The 20,986-nt window shown below is 39.5% G+C and overlaps 1 protein-coding gene across 1 annotated transcript in view; it reads left to right on the forward strand.

Moving 5' to 3' along the window:
- The window catches only part of LOC126295329 (uncharacterized), an 84,284-nt gene that overhangs the window by 16,331 nt on the left and 46,967 nt on the right, over positions 1–20,986 (forward strand). The window contains exons 3-4 of the mRNA XM_049987796.1: positions 9,809–9,946; positions 16,418–16,534. Coding sequence (XP_049843753.1) covers positions 9,809–9,946; positions 16,418–16,534 — 255 coding nt within the window. The remainder of the gene's footprint in view (positions 1–9,808; positions 9,947–16,417; positions 16,535–20,986) is intronic.

Here is a 20,986-nt window from a genome sequence, read left to right on the forward strand (position 1 = left end):
AGGTTCATTTGACCAGTTGCCAGTGGGCTGGCAGTCAGCTCGCGTATGAGCAGTACCTTCTTCCGCTTCCTGCTACTTGGAGTGTGGCTGTTAACTGTATCAGCAGTAGCAGCCAGATGCCAATGAGAAATTTTCTAATGTGCGCTAGCTGCCAGATTCGCGCATGCACAGAGTTGAAACTTCCTGGAAGATTAAAACTGTGTGCCTGAGCGAGACTTGAACTCGGGACCTTTGCCTTTCGCGGGCAATTGCTCTACCAACTGAGCTACCAGAGCACAACTCACGACCCTTTCTCACAGTTTGGAAGGTAGGAGATGAGGTACTGGCAGAAGTAAAGCTGTGAGGACGGGGCATGAGTCATGCTTGGGTAGCTCAGTTGGTAGAGCACTTGCCTGCGAAAGACAAAGGTCCCGAATTCGAGTCTCGGTCCGGCTCACAGTTTTAATCTGCCATGAAGTTTCGTGTCAGTGTACACCCTGCAGCAGAGTGAAAACCTCATTATGCACAGAATTGTAGTGGGGAGGGGGTTAGTCTCCATGCGACCTATGTTTGCGTTATATGATTTCGCTGTTTCCTCTTAGTTTACAACTCCCGCACCAAATGAAAAGAAAATGGATTTCTGTGGCTGAAAGCTATCAAATGAATTAAAATACATTCACTTAATTAAGGAGGACAAAATATATTACTAGGTCCAATTTTCTGATTTCATTTTATTTCCAAGTTATTAATAGCCAAGCATTAATTGCCTTGCAGAGCAATGAAGCTATTTTTGTCAGTTTGCTAAAGAAATTTGGCTTTATTAATCTTTCAACTGAGGCAATCAATTTATTTGGAACGAAGTGTTTCATTCCACAGTATTGGCTAGTTGCAACTGTTTGCTGAATTTCAAGTCCACATTTTCATCTTTTGCCATTATGCCATAATTACGAACCAAATATGCGAGAGTACAGTACTGGTACTTCAAGAAAATTAACCCACACTGAAAAGCTTAATATCGGAGGGGACTTTCTTCAATGCGAATCTGGAAAAAACCAATGTGCACTTACAGCCGACTTATGCATTTTAGTATGTTTTACGAAATTCCGATGCTCTTGGGGTATCCTCTGATGTCCTGTTTCTTTTGTGGCATAACGTAAGCTCTCTTAGTGCTTTATACATACAAACCTACAGACTTTTTACACCACTGTAGCTGTGCAAGCGCAATAATGATGGTTTCTGGCACTCTCTGGCAACTGCTAAATTGAACCTATTACTAACACTTTGAAAAGTGTTACATTCAAGTAAATTTCTTTTTATACAAGATGAATTATGTTAACATGTGAGAAAGTGGGATAAATTTCTTAAATCACAGAGACTTTAAAAAGCCTTTAAAACTGAATACTTCGAGGACCAGACATTTATGGCATCATTTTAAATTTACTGGCACATTTGTGTGATGTATCTTAAAGATGTATATATTTGCGTAGATCATGCAAAAAAAATCCATATTACACATGAAAGCTTAGCTTTTCTTGTAGCTTAATAATCTTAGAGACCAATATTATATATGAAAGCTTAGCTTTCCTTGTAGCTATACCATGTGCATTAATATAAACCATTAACTTTTCCTCTTCGTGTGTTCGCACTATGTAACAGTAATCTTGCTATTGGCTAAGTATAACACATGTCCTATGCTCTGAATATCTGCTGTCATTGGCTGGCGCAATCACGTGGCATGAGATACGACTGGCTTTCAAAAGGACATCGCACTCTAGATTTCAACACTCCAGAAACTAACGTCCTGTGTTTGGTGCAATGCAAATTTATACTTTTGTAATACGCTAATATGCACTCAGAGGTCTTTCCAAAACTTCCCTCTTTTTTAAAAAAAATCAAAAGTCTGTTCAAAACTTCTCTCCCCAACTATTTTTTTTTTCCCCCTGGCAAGTTCTACGCCAGTGTATAAAACATTAACTATTCAAAGAATTGATAAGTTTTACAATTCCAAGGGAAAAAGTCTACGGAAGACCTATTGTCACGTAGCACCGGAACAGGTGTATTTTTTAAATGGGATTTCCGGTAATTTTTTTCCTTGTTCGTGTATTCACCCTGTTACCGTACTCTGGTCTTGTCCAGACGATTATGGTAGTCATGTTTATGGCTCAGTGTCTTCTTCCACTCTGAAAATACTTCATCCTGTTCGCCATTGTGGGGTGCAATCGCAATTTCCCAATTCCCTGACCATCCCGTGCATCCTGTCTTCTTCGCAAATGAGGGATAGCTCCCTCCTGATAATTGCTCACAGATTGGACAGCCGGCTGGAATGTCTCTCTCTTCCCTCTGTCAGGATCTCCATCTCCACTCACTGGAATGCACCTCATATATTTCCTCCCACACCCTCCTTGGATGGTGCCTAGACCACAGATTAGGACCAGTCTTTCAGGAATTGTTAACACTTGTTGAATAGTTTGCACTGAGTGGAACCACTTACCGTATGTCAATAGTATATATGGTTAGTTGGTTGTCAATATGTATGTTGGAATAGGACTAATCATGTTTAATGTAGAACATTAAGCTGCTGTAATGCATTTCTTGACTTAGGGTTGAAAAATATGAAGTTTCTTAAGGCCTGTGTGACATGCTTCTTTTACAAAGGGAATCAGTTTCAGCCTCTGGCCGTCTTCAGATGTTGGGAGAGGTGCAAAAAGCATCGCAGCCATTGATAGTAGAGACAGTGAAATTGACAATGTCAAATAAATATTACCAGCGTGTCACACTGGGGTTCGCTCTTCGGCACGGTAGACATTGACAGCTCCAGCTATTGAGCTTTTTTACATAATGGCTCGTGTAACACCTGCAAATAAATATTCAACAAACTGAAAAAATGCCACCATATAAACATGAACACAAAAATTTTGTCTAACTCTCACAAGAGAGATGAGCAGGAAATTGTGGTGAGGTATAGTCTGTCTGTGAACTGAAAAGCGAGCAGCAGTAGCAAGATTGGGGGAGGGATGGCTGGTGTTACCATTCGTGGAAGAACCCTAAAGCTTCTGTATTTTATCATTAAGAATCAATTTCCTTCTAACTTTGTAGAACAGTGTGCAGAGGTTTACATAGTTTCTGTCCATGTGTCTTATTTGTATTAATACTGATAGTAATTGATATCGGCATTCCGTGTAGAGTCAGTTGCACTTTGTGCAACATAAACATCCTGGGCATGTGTGCCCACTGTGTCACCAGTGATTTGAGAGATGAGCTGCGGAAATGTCAATATAACACCCTGTAGTTGCTTTTCGTGATGTAGTATGTTGGAGAGAATGGGAAATTGCATGCTCGCTCTTAAATTTTCAGATCTATAAATGATGGAAGTGCACGACTACAATCCGGCTACCTACCTTCTCTCACACTTCCAATGTTCCACCCTGCCTTTCCAGCCTGTCACCCCACCAGAACACAGTTGACCCCCTAATACAGTCCTGCTACTCTTACATGTGGTACAAACATTTGATATTTGTTCTTAAACCACATTATTTAACAATATACATTAATTTTATGCCATTAAAATACTATTTTTAATAATTTGTGTTACTTTCAGCCCCTGGAATGTGGAAACCATTAATTCTAGACAAAATATGATTAGTACCTTCCTTGTAAGAAATTTAACCCATTAGTGCTGGAATTAATTTCTTCGTGGTGTTTTTTTTTAAAAAAGTCTGTAAAAGGCATAAATTGCACAGTAGTGTTGTTTTGACGAAAGTCATTACCGCCATTATCGAAATATTTGATGTTGCCATGTGGCAATGCTAGGCACTTTCGCTATCTAAATTTATATGGATTACAACTTCAACTAAAATAAGTAGGTTATTGAAATTTCTTATTACATGTACAAGTTTTGTGCAAATTTATTATTCAGTCTTCATCATACAATTGATACTTTATAACACAGTACAATTAATAATCAAAAATCAAACCTTGAACTCAGCATTTTACACGAAATGGAATAAAACAGTCAATACACAATCCCACATTACACTTTGAACACATTGTTCTCACAATAGATTTACAGTTCTTGTGTGCACACCTTTTCTTCTTCTTTCCTTCTGTGTGCTGAACGAGATGGTCAGTCTTATCAAACCTAACTGAATCCGATGTGCGGCTGTCGGAACATGCTGTTGATGCAGATGGTCTCCCGGCTCCTTTTGGTAAAGCTTGATGTCCTTGCAAGTACACTGTTGCTCCTTCTCTCTTGAAATCAAGCTGAGAAATAGTTTGGTTTCTTATCTCAGATACAGATGGTTCTGGTATATTTCGACGTTGTTTAGCTGTTTGGACCTTGTGCAGTATGCATTGATGGTGCCGGCGGATTACAGTGCTCATAATCGACACCGATCCTTTCGTTATTTGGCATCCTTATTTCAGCATTAGCTAGTAGTTGGCGAGAGGACAGGTTGTTTAATAATCTGTAAAAATAAGAAATGAAATAGCAATTCATAATAAAGTCGGCATCAGTATACAAACAATTACAAACCAGTGATAGGCATACTTACCCACCAACATGTTCATTTCCCGAATCTTCATCTGTGTCTACATTCGGATCTGGGGGGCTCAATAAACAAATTCCCTTCATTATAAAGAACCTCCAGCGCCTCAGTAAGCGAGAAACCTCTTCTAAAACAAAAAAGAGAAAATTCGTCCTTTTACTGAGTACAAACGCTTAGTGTTGCCATATAGCAACACCGACGTTCAAACGGCCTAAATGAACGTAATTTATTTCACAGCAAGCAGTAACCTCCAAAGAATATATATTTGAGTATTTAAAGCACAACTATGCTAAAAGACCAAATTATATATCGTAAGTTACTGTGTAAAACATACTCGAACTTACACTCCATTTTTCTTCGTCATTCAGCAAACGACGACTTCCAACACTGCTTACACCGCAGAATTTAAATGTGTTGTTAAAACTGTTGCATTGTAGTGATCTTTACAGTCTTGCAGAATGGAATCCAGTGCTTCTTTGGTGTCGTGGAATCAACAATTTTAAAAAAGTGTTACAAACGTTGCCATATGGCAACGCACGGAGCTAATGGGTTAATGTAGGCTAATTTTTTACCAGGGAACATTTTCGGTGGCTGCTGCATAGTTAGAGACATTCGAGAGAAACCTAGAAAAGTGACCTTTACAGATGTCCGCACCCCCATGCTCACACCCCACCCGTGTCTGTATTTGTAGTACGTTGTTCATTATATACATCCTAACACTGTTCAAAAATTTTTGTCATTTAGCAAATTTTTTTCCCTCATCTGCCTTCGTTATGATCGTGTTAGCCCTACAATGTTGCAACATTTCAATACTGAATTTTCCACAAATTTATTGCCTCTGTTTAGAAACTATCATTGAGTCAGCATATCAAAAAGAACTTTGCAGGCATCAATTAAATCATTTTTTAAAAGTGAAGTAGCAAAACTTGTATCAGGCTGATTGACATGTTTAGAAGATAGGTACGAGTGTGTTAACATTTTCTCATTTCCAACTCCATCTGTGAAAAATTGACATTTCTATGTTTGCTGTTTGAAGTAATTAATGTGATGCTAAACTGTCTGAAATATTAAAAAATATAGGGGTAAGTACGGTGAGAAAGCAAGCATCTGAAGTGAACTGTTGCATAACGTGCAGTTTATACTGCTATACACTCACAGATATTACGAAGAATTTGCACTTGATGTCGACATAAAGTGTGTCAATTTTTCCACTACAGTGCTTACATTTCCATTCTTTTGTATTCGAATTTTCAGTAGATGAAACTCGTGTTTGGAATCTAAATGTTGAAAAAGTTTGCTGGTATTTTGGGATACTGATCTGAGTAAACATCTTGTTGACAAATAGCCTGTCAGATTCTGTCTAGGGTTCTTCTATCGATGTTTGTGCTTGAACAGAACTGAACACCACTCAGAAAAAAGTAAGTATTAACTACATCCCTGTCGGCAACAACTGGATCATGTTCCAGGTGTGTGGCCCAAGAGAAATTACAAGCCTGAGCTAAAGACAAAATCTGTAGTTCTCAGGGCAGGCACCTTAATGGCTGTACTTGAGCGAAAGTGATTTGTGTGCCAGGAATGACGTATTATAGAGTAAGCAGCAGTAACACACAATACTGACTGAAAATATAGTCCCGTAGCTTTTCTCGACTGCAAAAATGTATCTCGTAACAAAAGTAGTAGTGCTGGATAATGTATAGCAAATCATAAATAAAATTAAAGAACAAAACACATTTATTGATAGGAAACCAAGCAGAAAATGCTATGGGATATGCACTAAAGATCAGAAATGAGATCTATATACCTGCTTTAAACTCAACAGTTCCTATGACGTCATCTCCAAATTAATCATCTTCTTACACTCTTAGCCTCAACTTGGCAGACTCCACTGCTGTCCATTTAACCGAAAACTCATCATTGAGTCTGTTGTAGGGTACAAGTGGATGATCAGCATAGAAAGGGGAGCAAATGCTAGAGTTTGCAAGTATAGTCTAGACATGTGCAATCACTGGGCGTGGCAATAATCGTAAAACAGTACAATGACTGATCAGTAGTGCTAACTACTCATTGTACTGATTTGTATTTGCCGATTCTCATTGAATATTGACAGGGTGACTCAAAATTGATTTTACAACTCTGGAATGATAAAGAAATTTATTGAGATAACTCACAGAATTGGTAGATGTGCCATTTTCTAGCAAATGACCTCAAGTTTCACATATGTGTCAAATGTCGTTTTCGTTCAATGTGACACTGAAAAATGTGAAATGCCTACAAAAAACACAAATTATGGCAGAGGTAAATGCCGTATAGTTCAGAGACTTTCACGGACTAGAGGACATAATGGCAGGGTCTAGGTAAAATGTCACTGGAATTGCCCAAGGATATAATTATATTTTTGATACTGCTTACTAAACTCACCACTTTCCTTGCTTCTTTAATGACAATTCTGTGCCGTTACTTGTGCTGATGCTTTTGTTAACGGTTTTTGCATTTCTGTTGCCGTGAAGTTTTTGTTATTTGTTGCCATGTAATGTTTGATCTATGCAAAAATCGTTTCGATGATGTCGAAGTGGCCGTGGTATGGTGGAAGACTGAGAACCCTGTGTTCATGTTCTTTAGCTGCCGTGTCAATGTACTGTTGAAACTCGTGATTCCCTTTTTTCACTGTGCCAATCATTTGTCGGCTCGATAGGCGTCGGAGTACACATTGCTTTATCAAAAGTGATCTGGTACACAACAGTTGTAGCTGTCTCACGATGGCAAATTTTCCAAAATCCATGAATGTACTGAAATTAATTTAAAAGCAACAAAAATATCAGTTAGTTATAATTAAAGTGCAGTGAAACTGGATAGATATGCTAATGTATTACTACAGAACTAATTTCCACTGGTGAGAAGTTAGTCCCAGTTGTGGTCACCAAGTGTAAATCTGGCACTGGACGCTGTTTGTATGACGGTATGACTTCAACGCTGTTGTTTGACAAGCCATAACGTGAGAGAACAGTACGGCGATCAAGAAGAGAGGCCGTATGCTGTTGGTGAAACTGTTTTATGTGAACGGCAGCAGTTACAAAGCTGCATTGAGAGGAGGAGGAGGAGGAGATTAGTGTTTAATGTCCCGTCGACAACGAGGTCATTAGAGACGGAGCGCAAGCTCGGGTGAGGGAAGGATGGGGAAGGAAATTGGCCGTGCCCTTTCAAAGGAACCATCCCAGCATTTACCTGAAGCGATTTAGGGAAATCACGGAAAACCTAAATCAGGATGGCCGGAGACGGGATTGAACCGTCGTCCTCCCGAATGCGAGTCCAGTGTGCTAACCACTGCGCCACCTCGCTCGGTGCATTGAGAGACTGAGATGTCCGATGTGAGGCCCAACGTCGTTAAATGATTTAAAGGTGACGTTGACAAAATTTGAAAACATGGTTGAGCTCGGCATGTGATCTAGAAGAGGAAGTTATTGATGAGATTGCTGTAGCTGTTACTGATTGTGCAGCTAATGCTTGTGCAGTGTCGCAAGAATTGCCCACCCTATAGTAAGCAGTACAGAAACTTTTGCTGTCTGTTTTGCACTGGTTGCAGCACAAGACCCAGATGATGTAGCAGCTGAAATCACATCACCCACAGCAACACAGAATTTGCTTTTCAGTTTGTGGCATGGATTGTAGTTGATGACATGTGGCCGGACAATATTCTCTGGGGAGATGAGGCACAGTAGAGTTAGAGGGTGCAATGAATACACAGAATTGCCAAATTTCATGTACTGTTAAACTGTGTGATGTGCATGAAGAGCAGTTGTAGTCACTTTATGTGGCTGTGTGGTGTGAATTCTGTAAGACATGTCGTGTCTACATCTACATGATTACTCTGCAATTCTCATTTAAGTGCTTGGCAGAGGGTTCATCGAACCACAATCATGATATCTCCCTGCCGTTCCATTTCCAAACAGCGTGCAGGAAAAACGAACACCTAAACCTTTCTGTTCGAACTCTGATTTCTCGTATTTTATTTTGATGATCATTCCTACGTATGTAGGTTGGGCCAAACAAAATATTTTCACATTCGGAAGAAAAAGTTGGTGACTGAATTTCGTAAATAGATCTCGCTGCGACGAAAAACGTCTTTGCTTTAATGACATCCATCCCGACTCGCATATCATATCTGCCACACGCTCTCCCCTATTACGTGATAATACAAAATGAGCTGCCTGCCCCCCCCCCTCCTCCGTCAATCCCAACTGGTAAGGATGCCACACTGCGGAGCAATATTCCAACAGAGGATGAACGAGTGTAGTGTAAGCTGTCTCTTTAGTGGACTTGTTGCATCTTGTGTCCTGCCAATGAAACGCAACCTTTGGCTCCCTTTCCCCACAACTGAAGTTGTTCGTAATTTTAACAACCAGATACTTAGTTGAATTGACAGCCTTGAGAATTGTACTTTTTATTAAGTAATAATCGAATTCCAACGGATTTCTTTTGGAACTCATGTGGATCACCTCACACTTTTCTTTATTTAGCATCAACTGCCACCTGCCATAGCATACAGCAATCTTTTCTAAATCGCTTTGCAACTGATACTGGTCTTCGGATGACCTTACTAGGTGGTAAATTACAGCATCACCTGTGAACAACCTAAGAGATGTGCTCAGATTGTCACCCAGGTCATTTACATAGATCAGGAACAGCAGAGGTCCCAGGATACTTCCTTGGGGAACACCTGATATCGCTTCAGTTTTACTCGATGATTTGCCGTCTATTACTATGAACTGCTACCACCCTGACAGGAAATCACGAATCCAGTTGCACAACTGAGACGATACCCCATAGGCCCGCATATGATTAGAAGTCGCAGTGTATGAGTTGTATTGGTCAAGCACCACACTTGAGTCACGCGTGCCGCTAGCACTCGACAGCTTTGTGCCTCTCGTGTGTAAGCTGTGGTTTGAGGACCAGTGTCTCCTACTGCTCAATGTGTCACTTCTGCGGAGCAGAACATCAGCCACATGTCAATTTTTCACGAGCCTGTGACATCAGTGGCTGTTAGAAAGCCACAGTTGCTTTGTAATCCCCTGCGCATGTGCAGTGCATACCGTACCGTGTACAGAGAGGTGTCATATGCGAGAGGGTTTAATTATACCTCAAATGAGACAAAGATATCATCCGAGTGTTTTATATTTCATTATTGTTTCACAAATAAAGAACAATAATTTTTATCTTTGTTTGTTATTTGTCATTTTTCCTATCACTTATGAGCAGTCTGATATAACTATGTAATATGTGGATTTCAGGTGCTGTTCAAATCGGCCGCACTCAGCCACGTGTCTGCTGAGGCAGATGTAGAGACAGTGGATGATAACCACCAACATAGAAGGCAGTTGGATGATCCCAGGTCTGCCACTGCCGGCATACCGAGAACCCCAATTTTGGTGAGGAAATTGGAATTTGAACACTAATAATCCAGCTGTTACTTGACTTGTGCTTAAACTGACATAATGTAAATGGTAAAATTTTTTGTGTGTGGAAGCAAAAACTGTACTGATAAACAAGTTGTCGCAATTCCCTTCCTTATAAAAGCTTATGATGACACACTGTGTTGATCTTCTTACTGACTCCACATCTCTGGAGTAGTGTCAGCCACATTGTTTCATATTTTTGATACAGACAAAATCATCTGCATTTTCACTAAAAATTGTATCTTGCAGCTCACATATAAGGGATTGTTTCATGTCATTTTTTTCTGAGAAAAACTGCACAATAACCCTGGGTTTGGTGTGGGGCGGTGGTGGGGTGAGTGGACTGCTGTAGCCTGTTGTGGGGTTGTGTACAACTGCGGGCATCGGCGGGGACGAAGCCTCGCCGTCGTTTCTAGGTCTCCAGTTACCTACAATACAATGCACTGGATAGTACTGAGTTCATAATGGAAGGGACCCTCCATAGTATACACTCGCCATAAAAAAAAAGAAATTCTGAAGAATTAGATTACTGCATAATACGTGTAAAACAAAGTGTAGGGCAATAGACACAGATACTGAATGAAATACATTTGGTTGTCAAGAGAGCAACATGTGGTGCGTTCAAGGACTACCGTAGCAGAATATTGTCAAGTGATCCTTCACAGAAACCAGAAAAATTTTGGTTGTACAAACAAGCTGTTAGTGCCACCAAAGTTAATGTTGAGTCCCTAGTGAATGAGACTGGAATTGAAACTGAGGGTAGCAGAAGCTGAAATTCTTCAATCCAATTTCAAATGTTCCTTTACAAAGGAAAACGTAGGACAATAGCCCCAATTTAATCGTTATACCAATGAAAAGATGAATGAAGTAAGTATTAGTGTCAGTGGTGTTGGGGAAACAGCTGAAATTGTTAAAATTGAATGTAGCTCCAAGGCTCAACAGTATCCCTGTCGGATTCTATCCTGAATTTGCAGCTGAGTTAGTCCCTTGTCTAACTATGATCTATCATAGATCCCTTGAACAAAAAACAATTTGTGGAAAGGTCACACCTGTGGACTAGGAGGGTAGTAGACGTGATCCACAAAACTACCGTCCAGTATATCTTACATCTTTTTGTTGTAGAATCTTAGAACATACTCTGAGCCCAAACATAATGAGGTATCTTGAACAGAATGACCTTTTCAATGGCAACCAGCACGGATTTCAAAAACATCGATCATGTTAAACCCAACTTGCACTTTCTCACATGACGTACTGAAAGCTTTGGATGAGGCAACCATATAAATGCCTTGTTTCTCAATTTCCGAAAAGCAATTTTCTCAATACCACACCTATGCTTATTGTCAAAAGTACTATCATATGGGGTCTCGTGTGAAATTTGTGCCTGGATTGAGCACTTTTTGATAGGGTGGATGTAGCATGTTATCTTGCATGGAGAGTCAGTCAGATGTAGAAGTAACGTTGGGTATGCCCCAGGAAAGTGTGTTGGTATCCTTGATGTTAATGTTGTATATTAATGATCTTGCAGACATTATTAATAGTAAAATCAGGTATTTTGCAATTGATGCAGTTATCTTTAATGAAGTGCTATCTGAAAGAAGCTGCATAAATATCCTGTCAGATCTTAATAAAACGTGAAAGTGGTACAGAGATTGGAAACCTGCTTTAAATATTCAGAAATGTAAAATTGTGCACTTCACAAAAACAAGCAGCATAGTATCCCGTTACTGTAATATTAGTGAGTCACTTTTAGAATCGACCAACTCAAATGCATGGATGTAACACTTTTTAGGGATATGAAATGGAATGATAACAAAAGGCTCACTTCGGTTTATTGGCAGAATACTGCGTAAGTGCACTAGTCTACAAAGGAAATTGCTTACAAATCACTCGAGCGACTGGTTCTAGAATATTGCGCAAGTGTGTAGGACTCGTACCAGATAGAACTAACAAGGGATATTGAACATATACAGAGAAGGGCAGCACGAATGGTTACAGATTTGTTTCATCCATGGGAGAGTGTCACAGAGATATTGAAGGAAATGAGCTGGAAGACTCTTGATGGTAGATGTAAACTGTACTGAAAAAGTCTGTGGACAGAGTTTCAAGAACTGGCTTTTAATGATTACTCTAGGAATTTACTACAACCCCCTATGTATCGCTCACATAGAAATCATGAAGAAAATATTAGAATAATTACTGCATACACAGAGGCACTCTTGTCATTCTTCCTGTGCTCCATATGTGAATGGAAGAGGAAAAAAACCATAATAACCAGTACAATGGGACACACCCTCCACCATGCACCTCATGGTGATTTGCAGAGTATAAATGTAAACGGAGATGTATATCCTTGTAAATGAACATTCGCACACATTGGTCAATATTGGCCTCCCTCTTGGATTATTTTGTTATTTATTTGTATTTATTTCTTAATTTCTTTGAAAGTAATTTTTAGATTGGTAAATGTGGTCTTTAACCCTTTGTGGTGGTGTGGTTTCATTTGATTTTGTGGCAAGAGCACAGTGGCTATATTCTTAACCACGCTTCTGGACGTAGATCAAAATTTGAACTACGCCAATATTTCTCACGTGGTAGCAGTTAGCGATTCAAGTACAAGTGCCATTTTTGTTTGTGGTGTGCTGGTTCTCTTTTTCTTGATTGATGATTGAATTTGTCTTTGAAATGTAAGTTTCACACATGGAATAAATTCATAATACTTACATAAGTACATGCTATATGTATTGCAACAATAATGAAAATCATGTACTGTTTCCGTATTTACTCTGGTGGTTTCGTTTGAAATCACTGCGGCTGCAGGGGTAGTATTAGAAGCTTATCTTTTTTTTTTTTTTAATTTTAGTTTCGCGAAATGTTTTCTCGCAAATTAACGGATGAGGAAGTTCGGGCGTGTCTTTTAGAAGAAATTCCTTCGGATGTGGACTCTGAGATTGACAGTACCATTGATAATGAAAGTGATATTTTGGCTAAAGACAGTGATCTTGATTCACTGGTGCCAAGACCAGTGATATCTAGTGTTGTTTCTGAAAGTGATAATAGTTCTGAAAATGACAGTCATCACAGTTTCAGTTCTGAAGATAACATGCCACTAATAAGGTCTGTGAATTTTACATGGGCAAGGGATGACAGTAAAATGCATTCTGTCGAAATTTTTAGGGGGGAAGTTGGTATCAAAGGAAAACTGGAGGTAAAGGTACGCTGCCAGTTGATTTTTTTTCTCTTTGGGGACAATATGCTGGAATTCATAGTATTCCAGACTAATCTTTATGTGACCCAGAAAGGTAAGAATTACTGAACTCTTGAAAAAGATGAACTCAAGGTGTTTTTGGCTATAAATATTCTAATGGGTATCAAACAACCTTGTGCATATCGTGATTGCTGGTCATCACATTACGAACTCGAGATCAGTACATTTCTTCACTTATGCCATTGAAAAGATTCAGCTGGATTTTATCTCATATACATGTAAATGACAATGCCCTTATGCTACAAAAAGGGAATAAATGTTACGACAAATTGTATAAAATTCGACCACTAATAAAGCAATTACTGACAAGGTTCAAAGAATGTTATGCTCCAACTAAGGAGCAGTCTGTTGAAGAATGCATGGTGAAATTCAAAGGGTGAATATAATTCAAACAGTATATGCCTCAAAAGCCCATCAAGAGAGGGTACAAGATATGGGTCAGAGCTGACAAAATGGGATATAATTGCAATTTTGAGGTATATACTGGGAAATCAGATTGTGCAGTTTAGAAATGTTTGGGAGAGAGGATTGTAAAAAATTTGTGTAAAGGTTTAGAAGGCAAAGGATATCGCATATATTTTGACAATTTTTTGAGAGAAAGTGACTGGTCAGTTCGTTCTGATGTGATTGCATTCATGAAATAGAAAGATAAACGTGTTGTCGCGTTACTATCAACAATTGACTCATTTGTAACTTTGAAAGAAGTCGGCAAGAAAGAAAAGGATGGCACAATTACAAAAATACTTTGCCCACAGATAGTTAAATCTTATAATTCATGCATGGGATGTGTGGATAAATCGGACATGATGAATAGTTTCTATGTAATTAACAGAAAATCTAGATGCTGGTGGCTCAGACTATTTTGGTATAAGATTGATATTTCTATTGGAAATTCATTTATATTATTTCGACTAACCACGCAGAATGAAAAGAAAAAACTAAAGGAATTTCGGCAGTGTGTTGTAGCTGGCCTTTTAGGATCCAGTGTTTTCAAAGACAGTCCTGGTCGCACAAGCGCATCATCTGAACTATGTGCCAAAAAGTGTAAAACTTGTTCCAGTGGAAAAACACACAACAGAATCGAAACATCTGCCAGTACATGGCACATCGAGGCAATGTGTACGCTGCAGCACAAAAAGTAATCCACATAGAAACAGATGGACATGTTCTTGCTGCCAAGTTCCTTTGTGTTTACCAGCAGGAAGGAACTGTTTTGTGCCCTATCAGGGAAAGTAATTATGTTTATGGTGATGGTCTCATTTGAAGCCATTTAGTGTGCAGTGGTTTCATTTGTAACTGAGCGATGCATTTACCGGCGTGACGTGTGGCTTATGAGCAACCACTCGTCAATGAAATCCAAGTTTTCTCACCTCCCACCTAACTGTCATAGGACTTGCAGTGGATCCTGATGCAGTTTGGAATTCTTGTGTGACGGTCTGGATAGGTGTCTGCCTATTATACATTACGACCCTCTTCAACTGTCAGCGGAGTCTGTCAGTCAGCGGATGAGGTCGGCCTGTACGCTTTTGTGCTGTATGTTGTGATGTCCCCTCCCCTTCTTTCTCTCTCTTGCTCCGTTGTCGTTTTTTCTTTTCTCCTCTGCTGTCCGAACACTCTTCCTTCTTCCTTCGTCGTGCCGTGGCTATATCTCAGGGTTTTCGACAAAAGGGAGGGAGAAAGGGGCACACATGTGGTTGATCACGATAACATAGTGCTATGTCTGTCACCCTCATCTCCATTTTGGGGAGATTAATGACTAAAGCTGAAACTTTTCTCTAAGAAGGTAAGTGCTCTCTTTTTCAAAAGGTGAAAATTGTAGTGTAGACTATAATTTTTATTGATCTATTAGATTGAAGGAACGTGACACAGTTTCCAAAGTTCCAACTTTGGATGAAGTTTATTGATCCCAAGGAGCTGAAATAAAACTCATCCGTTCCAAATGTCATTCACATAGAGAGTAGTTAGTTTGACTATTCCGTGATTAATATATGTCATATTCAAACAGTAAATATGCCGTATTCAAACAGTAAATCAAACCCCATTTACTGTAAGCACCAAGAACGATTACTATAACCTCCAGTAATTCTTTAATAATTATTACCAAGTTAATGTCAAGAAATTATGGGGAGTATCAATTAATCCTTCACGCGACTATAACGTGCGATAGCCTACCGCGTATCTCACACTTCGTGCCATTATTTCAAAGTCCACACGCGATCTGTTTATAACAAACTTTGGCCGTGGCTCTCTAGAATGTTTTCCAAACCAGGTCCGGATTACGCATTATAAATTTTAGATCAATTCTTTAAAATCAAAGAGGACCCGCACTCGATTACAATTTTTTCTGCGCACGTGACCAACTCGGAAGTTATTACCTTTTTCGAAGAAAAAAAATCACGCATAATGCAGCATTGTGATCTGCTGTGACCAAAAAAAAAAAAAAATAATCCTCATTACATATTGATTGTTATACAGTGTCAATCGCTCTGCAAAGATTGCACTACAAAAAAAAAAAAAATAAATAAATAAATAAATAAATAATCTCGACTTGAGTTGATGTCACGCGTTACTACCTATTTTGACTCCCCTACTCTTACGTGGCAGAAAGTATATCTGACTTTAATGGGCATCCCGAAAAGACTATTGCTTAAAGATTTCGTGGGCTACTCAGATGACTACCCGTGTAATGCTACAACGTGTCCCTTCACGTTTCCGCTTCACTATCGCATCGGAACTGTGGACATAGGGATATTTACGAGCGTGAAAATCTCACGTACAGATGTACGACACAAGCGACACCCAATCACCTGACCACGTTCGAAGTCCGTGAGTCCCGCCAAGCGCCCCGTTCTACGTATCTCACAATGTCTAATGACTACTGAGGTCATTGATATGGAGTACCTGGCTGTATGTGGCAGCACAATGCACCTAATATGAAAAAAAAGTTTGTTTTTGGGGGTGTAGGGATACTGTCCATCACATAGTGTGTTTAGCAATTGCGAAGCATTTCCGGGTTCGCTAGTGACGTATAAAAGGCCCACAGAGTGGTTGAAGTACTTCAACAATGTTACTCAGGTCATACTTGTGTGATACCTTGATTACATCTGATTTAAGATCAGTGATAGGTGTTCCTGTTACGTATCCTGTGAGTGATGTATTATTGTGGTATCTTGTAGGTGGAAAGCCCATCGGAGCTCAAGGACGACAACGCTGAGGCCGCTGTGGAAGTGTGTGCTGATGTTGAGGATGGGCAAAAATTTCCAAAGCCTGCCGTTTCAGAAACTCCTGCCCAGGTAAGAATACAAATTGAGTATTCACTTTTCAAAATCACAGTTGTTTTTATTGTTGTTACAGTATAGCATTACAGAACATGTACAAATAGGTATTTGCTAACTTAATATGTTAAAAATTACTTCAGGATTGAAAGCTAAGGCGGAAGTATTAGAGGAGAAGTCGACATAGGGGACACAGACCATTTTCCTGAGTCCCGCAAGACCTATAGCCGCAGCAAACACTTGAAGTTACCAACCTTCACACTGCCACCGCACAACTCTTCCTACTAGCATTGTGCTGCAGTTTAAGACAGACTGCTGTCCTGCGTCATTGTGGCAGCCTGTCACTGTGTGTTCATTTTTGAGTTCAGTACGATTCTAAGTTACTTGTGTAACTGGCTGAAATATGCAGATGTTAAGCCTCTATCCAAGAAAAGGGATAAAGAGATGCCATCAAACTACAGACCGATTTCACTTTTGCCAGCATTCTCAAAATTTTTAGAAAAAGTAATGTACAGGCAGCTTCTCAACCGTCTAACCACAAATAACATATTATCAAGAACACAGTTTGGATTTCTGAAGGGTTCTGATATCGAAAAGGCTATTTACACCTACATTGAAAATGTAGTTAATTCAGTAAATAATAAGTTACAAGCAGCAGGTATTTTCTGTGATTTGTCAAAGGCATTTGATCGTGTAAACCACAACATCCTTTTAAATAAATTAGAATTCTATGGTGTCACGGGTAGTGCTGCATAATGGTTCAAGTCACACCTCACTAACAGGAAACAAAGGGTGTCAGTGCAACAGATTAGTGAATTAAGTCATCAGTCATCATCAGAATGGGAAGAAATTACATGAGGTGTCCCAAAGGGATCCATCTTAGCGCCATTGCTTTTTCTTGTGTACATTAATGATCTCTCATCAGTTACACTGCCAGAAGCAGAGTTCGTTTTGTTTGCAGATGACACAAGTATTGCAATAAATAGTAGTATGTCGAGTGTAGTTCTAGAAAGATCTGCCAATGATATTTTCATGAATATTAATAAATGGTTTAAAGCCAACTCACTGACATTAAACTTCGAAAAGACTCACTATCTACATCTACATCCATATTCCGCAAGCCACCTGATGGTGGGTGGTGGAGGGTACCCTGAGTACCTCTATCGGTTCTCCCTTCTATTCCAGTCTCGTATTGTTCGTGGAAAGGAGGATTCTTGGTATGATTCTGTGTGGGCTCTAATCTCTCTGATTTTATCCTCATGGTCTCTTCGCGAGATATACGTAGGAGGGAGCAATATACTGCTTGACTCTTCGGTGAAGGTATGTTCTCGAAACTTTAACAAAAGCTGGTACTGAGCTATTGAGTGTCTCTCCTGCAGAGTCTTCCACTGGAGTTTATCATCTCCGTAATGCTTTCGTGATTACTAAATGATCCTGTAATGAAGCGCGCTGCTCTCTGTTGGATCTTCTCTATCTCTTCTATCAACCCTATCTGGTACAGATCCCACACTGCTGAGCAGTATTCAAACAGTGGGCGAACAAGCGTACTGTAACCTACTTCCTTTGTTTTCGGACTGCATTTCCTTAGGATTTTTCCAATGAATCTCAGTCTGGCATCTGCTTTACCGACGATCAACTTTATATGATAATTCCATTTTAAATCACTTCTAATGCCTACTCCCAGATAATTTATGGAATTAACTGCATCCGGTTGCTGACCAGCTATTTTGTAGCTAAATGATAAGGGATCTATCTTTCTATGTATTCGCAGCACATTAGACTTGTCTACATTGAGATTCAATTGCCATTCCCTGCACCATGCGTCAATTCGCTGCAGATCCTCCTGCATTTCAGTACAATTTTCCATTGTTGCAACCTCTCGATACACCACAGCATCATCCGCAAAAGCCTCAGTGAACTTCCGATGTCATCCACTAGGTCATTTATGTATATTGTGAATAGCAACGGTCCTATGACACTCCGCTGCGGCACACCTGAAATCACTCTTACTTCGGAAGACTTCTCTCCATTGAGAATGACGTGCTGTGTTCTGTTATCTAGGAACTCCTCAATCCAATCACACAATTGGTCTGATAGTACATATGCTCTTACTTTGTTCATTAAATGACTGGGGAACTGTATCGAACGCCTTGCGGAAGTCGAGAAACACGGCATCTACCTGTGAACCCGTGCCTATGGCCCTCTGAGTCTCGTGGACGAATAGCGCGAGCTGGGTTTCACACGACCGTCTTTTTCGAAACCCATGCTGATTCCTACAGACTAGATTTCCAGTCTCCAGAAAAGTCATTATACTTGATAATAATACGTGTTCCAAAATTCTACAACTGATCGACGTTAGAGATATAGGTCTATAGTTCTGCACATCTGTTCGACGTCCCTTCTTGAAAACGGGGATGACCTGTGCCCTTTTCCAATCCTTTGGAACGCTACGCTCTTCTAGACACCTACGGCACACTGCTGCTAGAAGGGGGGCAAGTTCCTTCGCGTACTCTGTGTAAAATCGAACTGGTATCCCATCAGGTCCAGCGGCCTTTCCTGTTTTGAGCCATTTTAATTGTTTCTCTATCCCTCTGTCGGCTATTTCAATATCTACCATTTTGTCATCTATGCGACAATCTAGAGAAGGAACTACAGTGCAGTCTTCCTCTGTGAAACAGCTTTGGAAGAAGACATTTAGTATTTTGGCCTTTAGTCTGTCATCATCTGTTTCAGTACCATTTTGGTCACAGAGTGTTTGGACATTTTGTTTTGATCCATCTACCGCTTTCACATAAGACCAAAATTTCTTAGGATTTTCTGCCAAGTCCGTACATAGAACTTCACTTTCGAATTCATTGAACACCTCTCGCATAGCCCTCCTCACACTACATTTTGCTTTGCGTAATTTTTGTTTGTCTGCAAGGCTTTGGCTATGTTTGTTTGCTGTGAAGTTCCCTTTGCTTCTGCAGCAGTTTTCTAAATCGGTTGTTATACCACGGTGGCTATTTTCCATCTCTTACGATCTTGCTTGGCACGTCACGTACTCATCTAACGCATATTGTACGATGGTTTTGAACTTTGTCCACTGATCCTCAACACTATCTGTCCTTGACACAAAACTTTTGTGTTGAGCCGTCAGGTACTCTGTAATCTGCTTATTGTCACTTTTGCTAAACAGAAAAATCTTCGTACCTTTTTTAATATTTCTATTTATGGCTGAAATCATCGATGCAGTAACCGCTTTATGATCGCTGATTCCGTGTTCTGCATTAACTGTTTCAAATAGCTCAGGTCTGTTTGTCACCAGAATGTCTAATATGTTAGCGCCTTGAGTCCGTTCTCTGTTTAACCGCAATTCACAAAACCTGTAAGAGGTTTCCACCCAGCATATGCATAAAGTATGAAGAAGAGCAGATAGAAGAGGTTGACAGTCTTAAATTCCTGGGATTACAACTTGATGATAAATTCAGTTGGGAGGAGCTCACCACAGAACTGCAGAAACGCTTTAACAAGTCTAATTGCAATTCAAGTGTTAGCAGACATAGGCGACATAATAGTGAAAAAGCTTGCATACTTTCATTCCATAATGTCATATGGTATAATATTTTGGGGTAACTCTTCAAGTCAAACAGAAGTTTGCAGAGTCCAAAAGTGTGTAATATGTATTATTTGTGGAGTAAATTCATTGACGTCTTGTAGAAACCTCTTCAAAGAACTGGGTATACTAAATACTGCCTCTCAGGATATTTACTCCTTCATGAAATTTGTCCTAAATAATATATTTCTTTTTCCAACAAACAGTTCAGTTCATACATACAATACCAGGAACAAAAATGATCTGCACAAGGACTTAAAAGCACTTACTTTAGTTCAAAAAGGAGTCCTCTACTCAGGAACACTCACCTTCAATAATTTGCCAGCAAACATAAAAACTTTAGTTACAAATGAAGATCAGTTTAAAAGGAGCCTGAAAGACTTACTAGTGGCCAACTTTATCTACTCCATTGATGAATTTTTTAGTAGAAACAATTGATGTATTGTATATATTCATACTATTAGTATTGTTACTACAGCTCTAAATAAGTGACATGTTCCACATCCACGAGGATCTCCTCAACACGGATCCTTGAAACGAAAAACTAATCTAATCTTTATGGTTGTAGTGATTATTTCGAAATTGTTGAAGTTATTGTTTTATTTGTTGTTATTGTTATCTGTTGTGTGGTGCAAATCTATTTTTCTTTGGTCTTCCCGGTTCTTAAGAAAAGCCCTGAAAAAGCAAGTAAAAATATTTATGTTCTGCTTCTCCATCTGATTTAAACTTTGGAAATTGGTTTGCCAAGTTCGTACCCATCCCTGATTGAAGTTGTTGTAACAATTCTTTCAGATTTCCTGTACTATTTTGGCAGACCATAGTCTTTTTCCGTAGCTCCTTTTACGCTTTTTCCTAGCTTCTCCCAGATTTTCTGC

This window comes from Schistocerca gregaria, chromosome 11 (genome assembly GCF_023897955.1).
Source record: "Schistocerca gregaria isolate iqSchGreg1 chromosome 11, iqSchGreg1.2, whole genome shotgun sequence".
Lineage (NCBI taxonomy): Eukaryota > Metazoa > Arthropoda > Insecta > Orthoptera > Acrididae > Schistocerca > Schistocerca gregaria.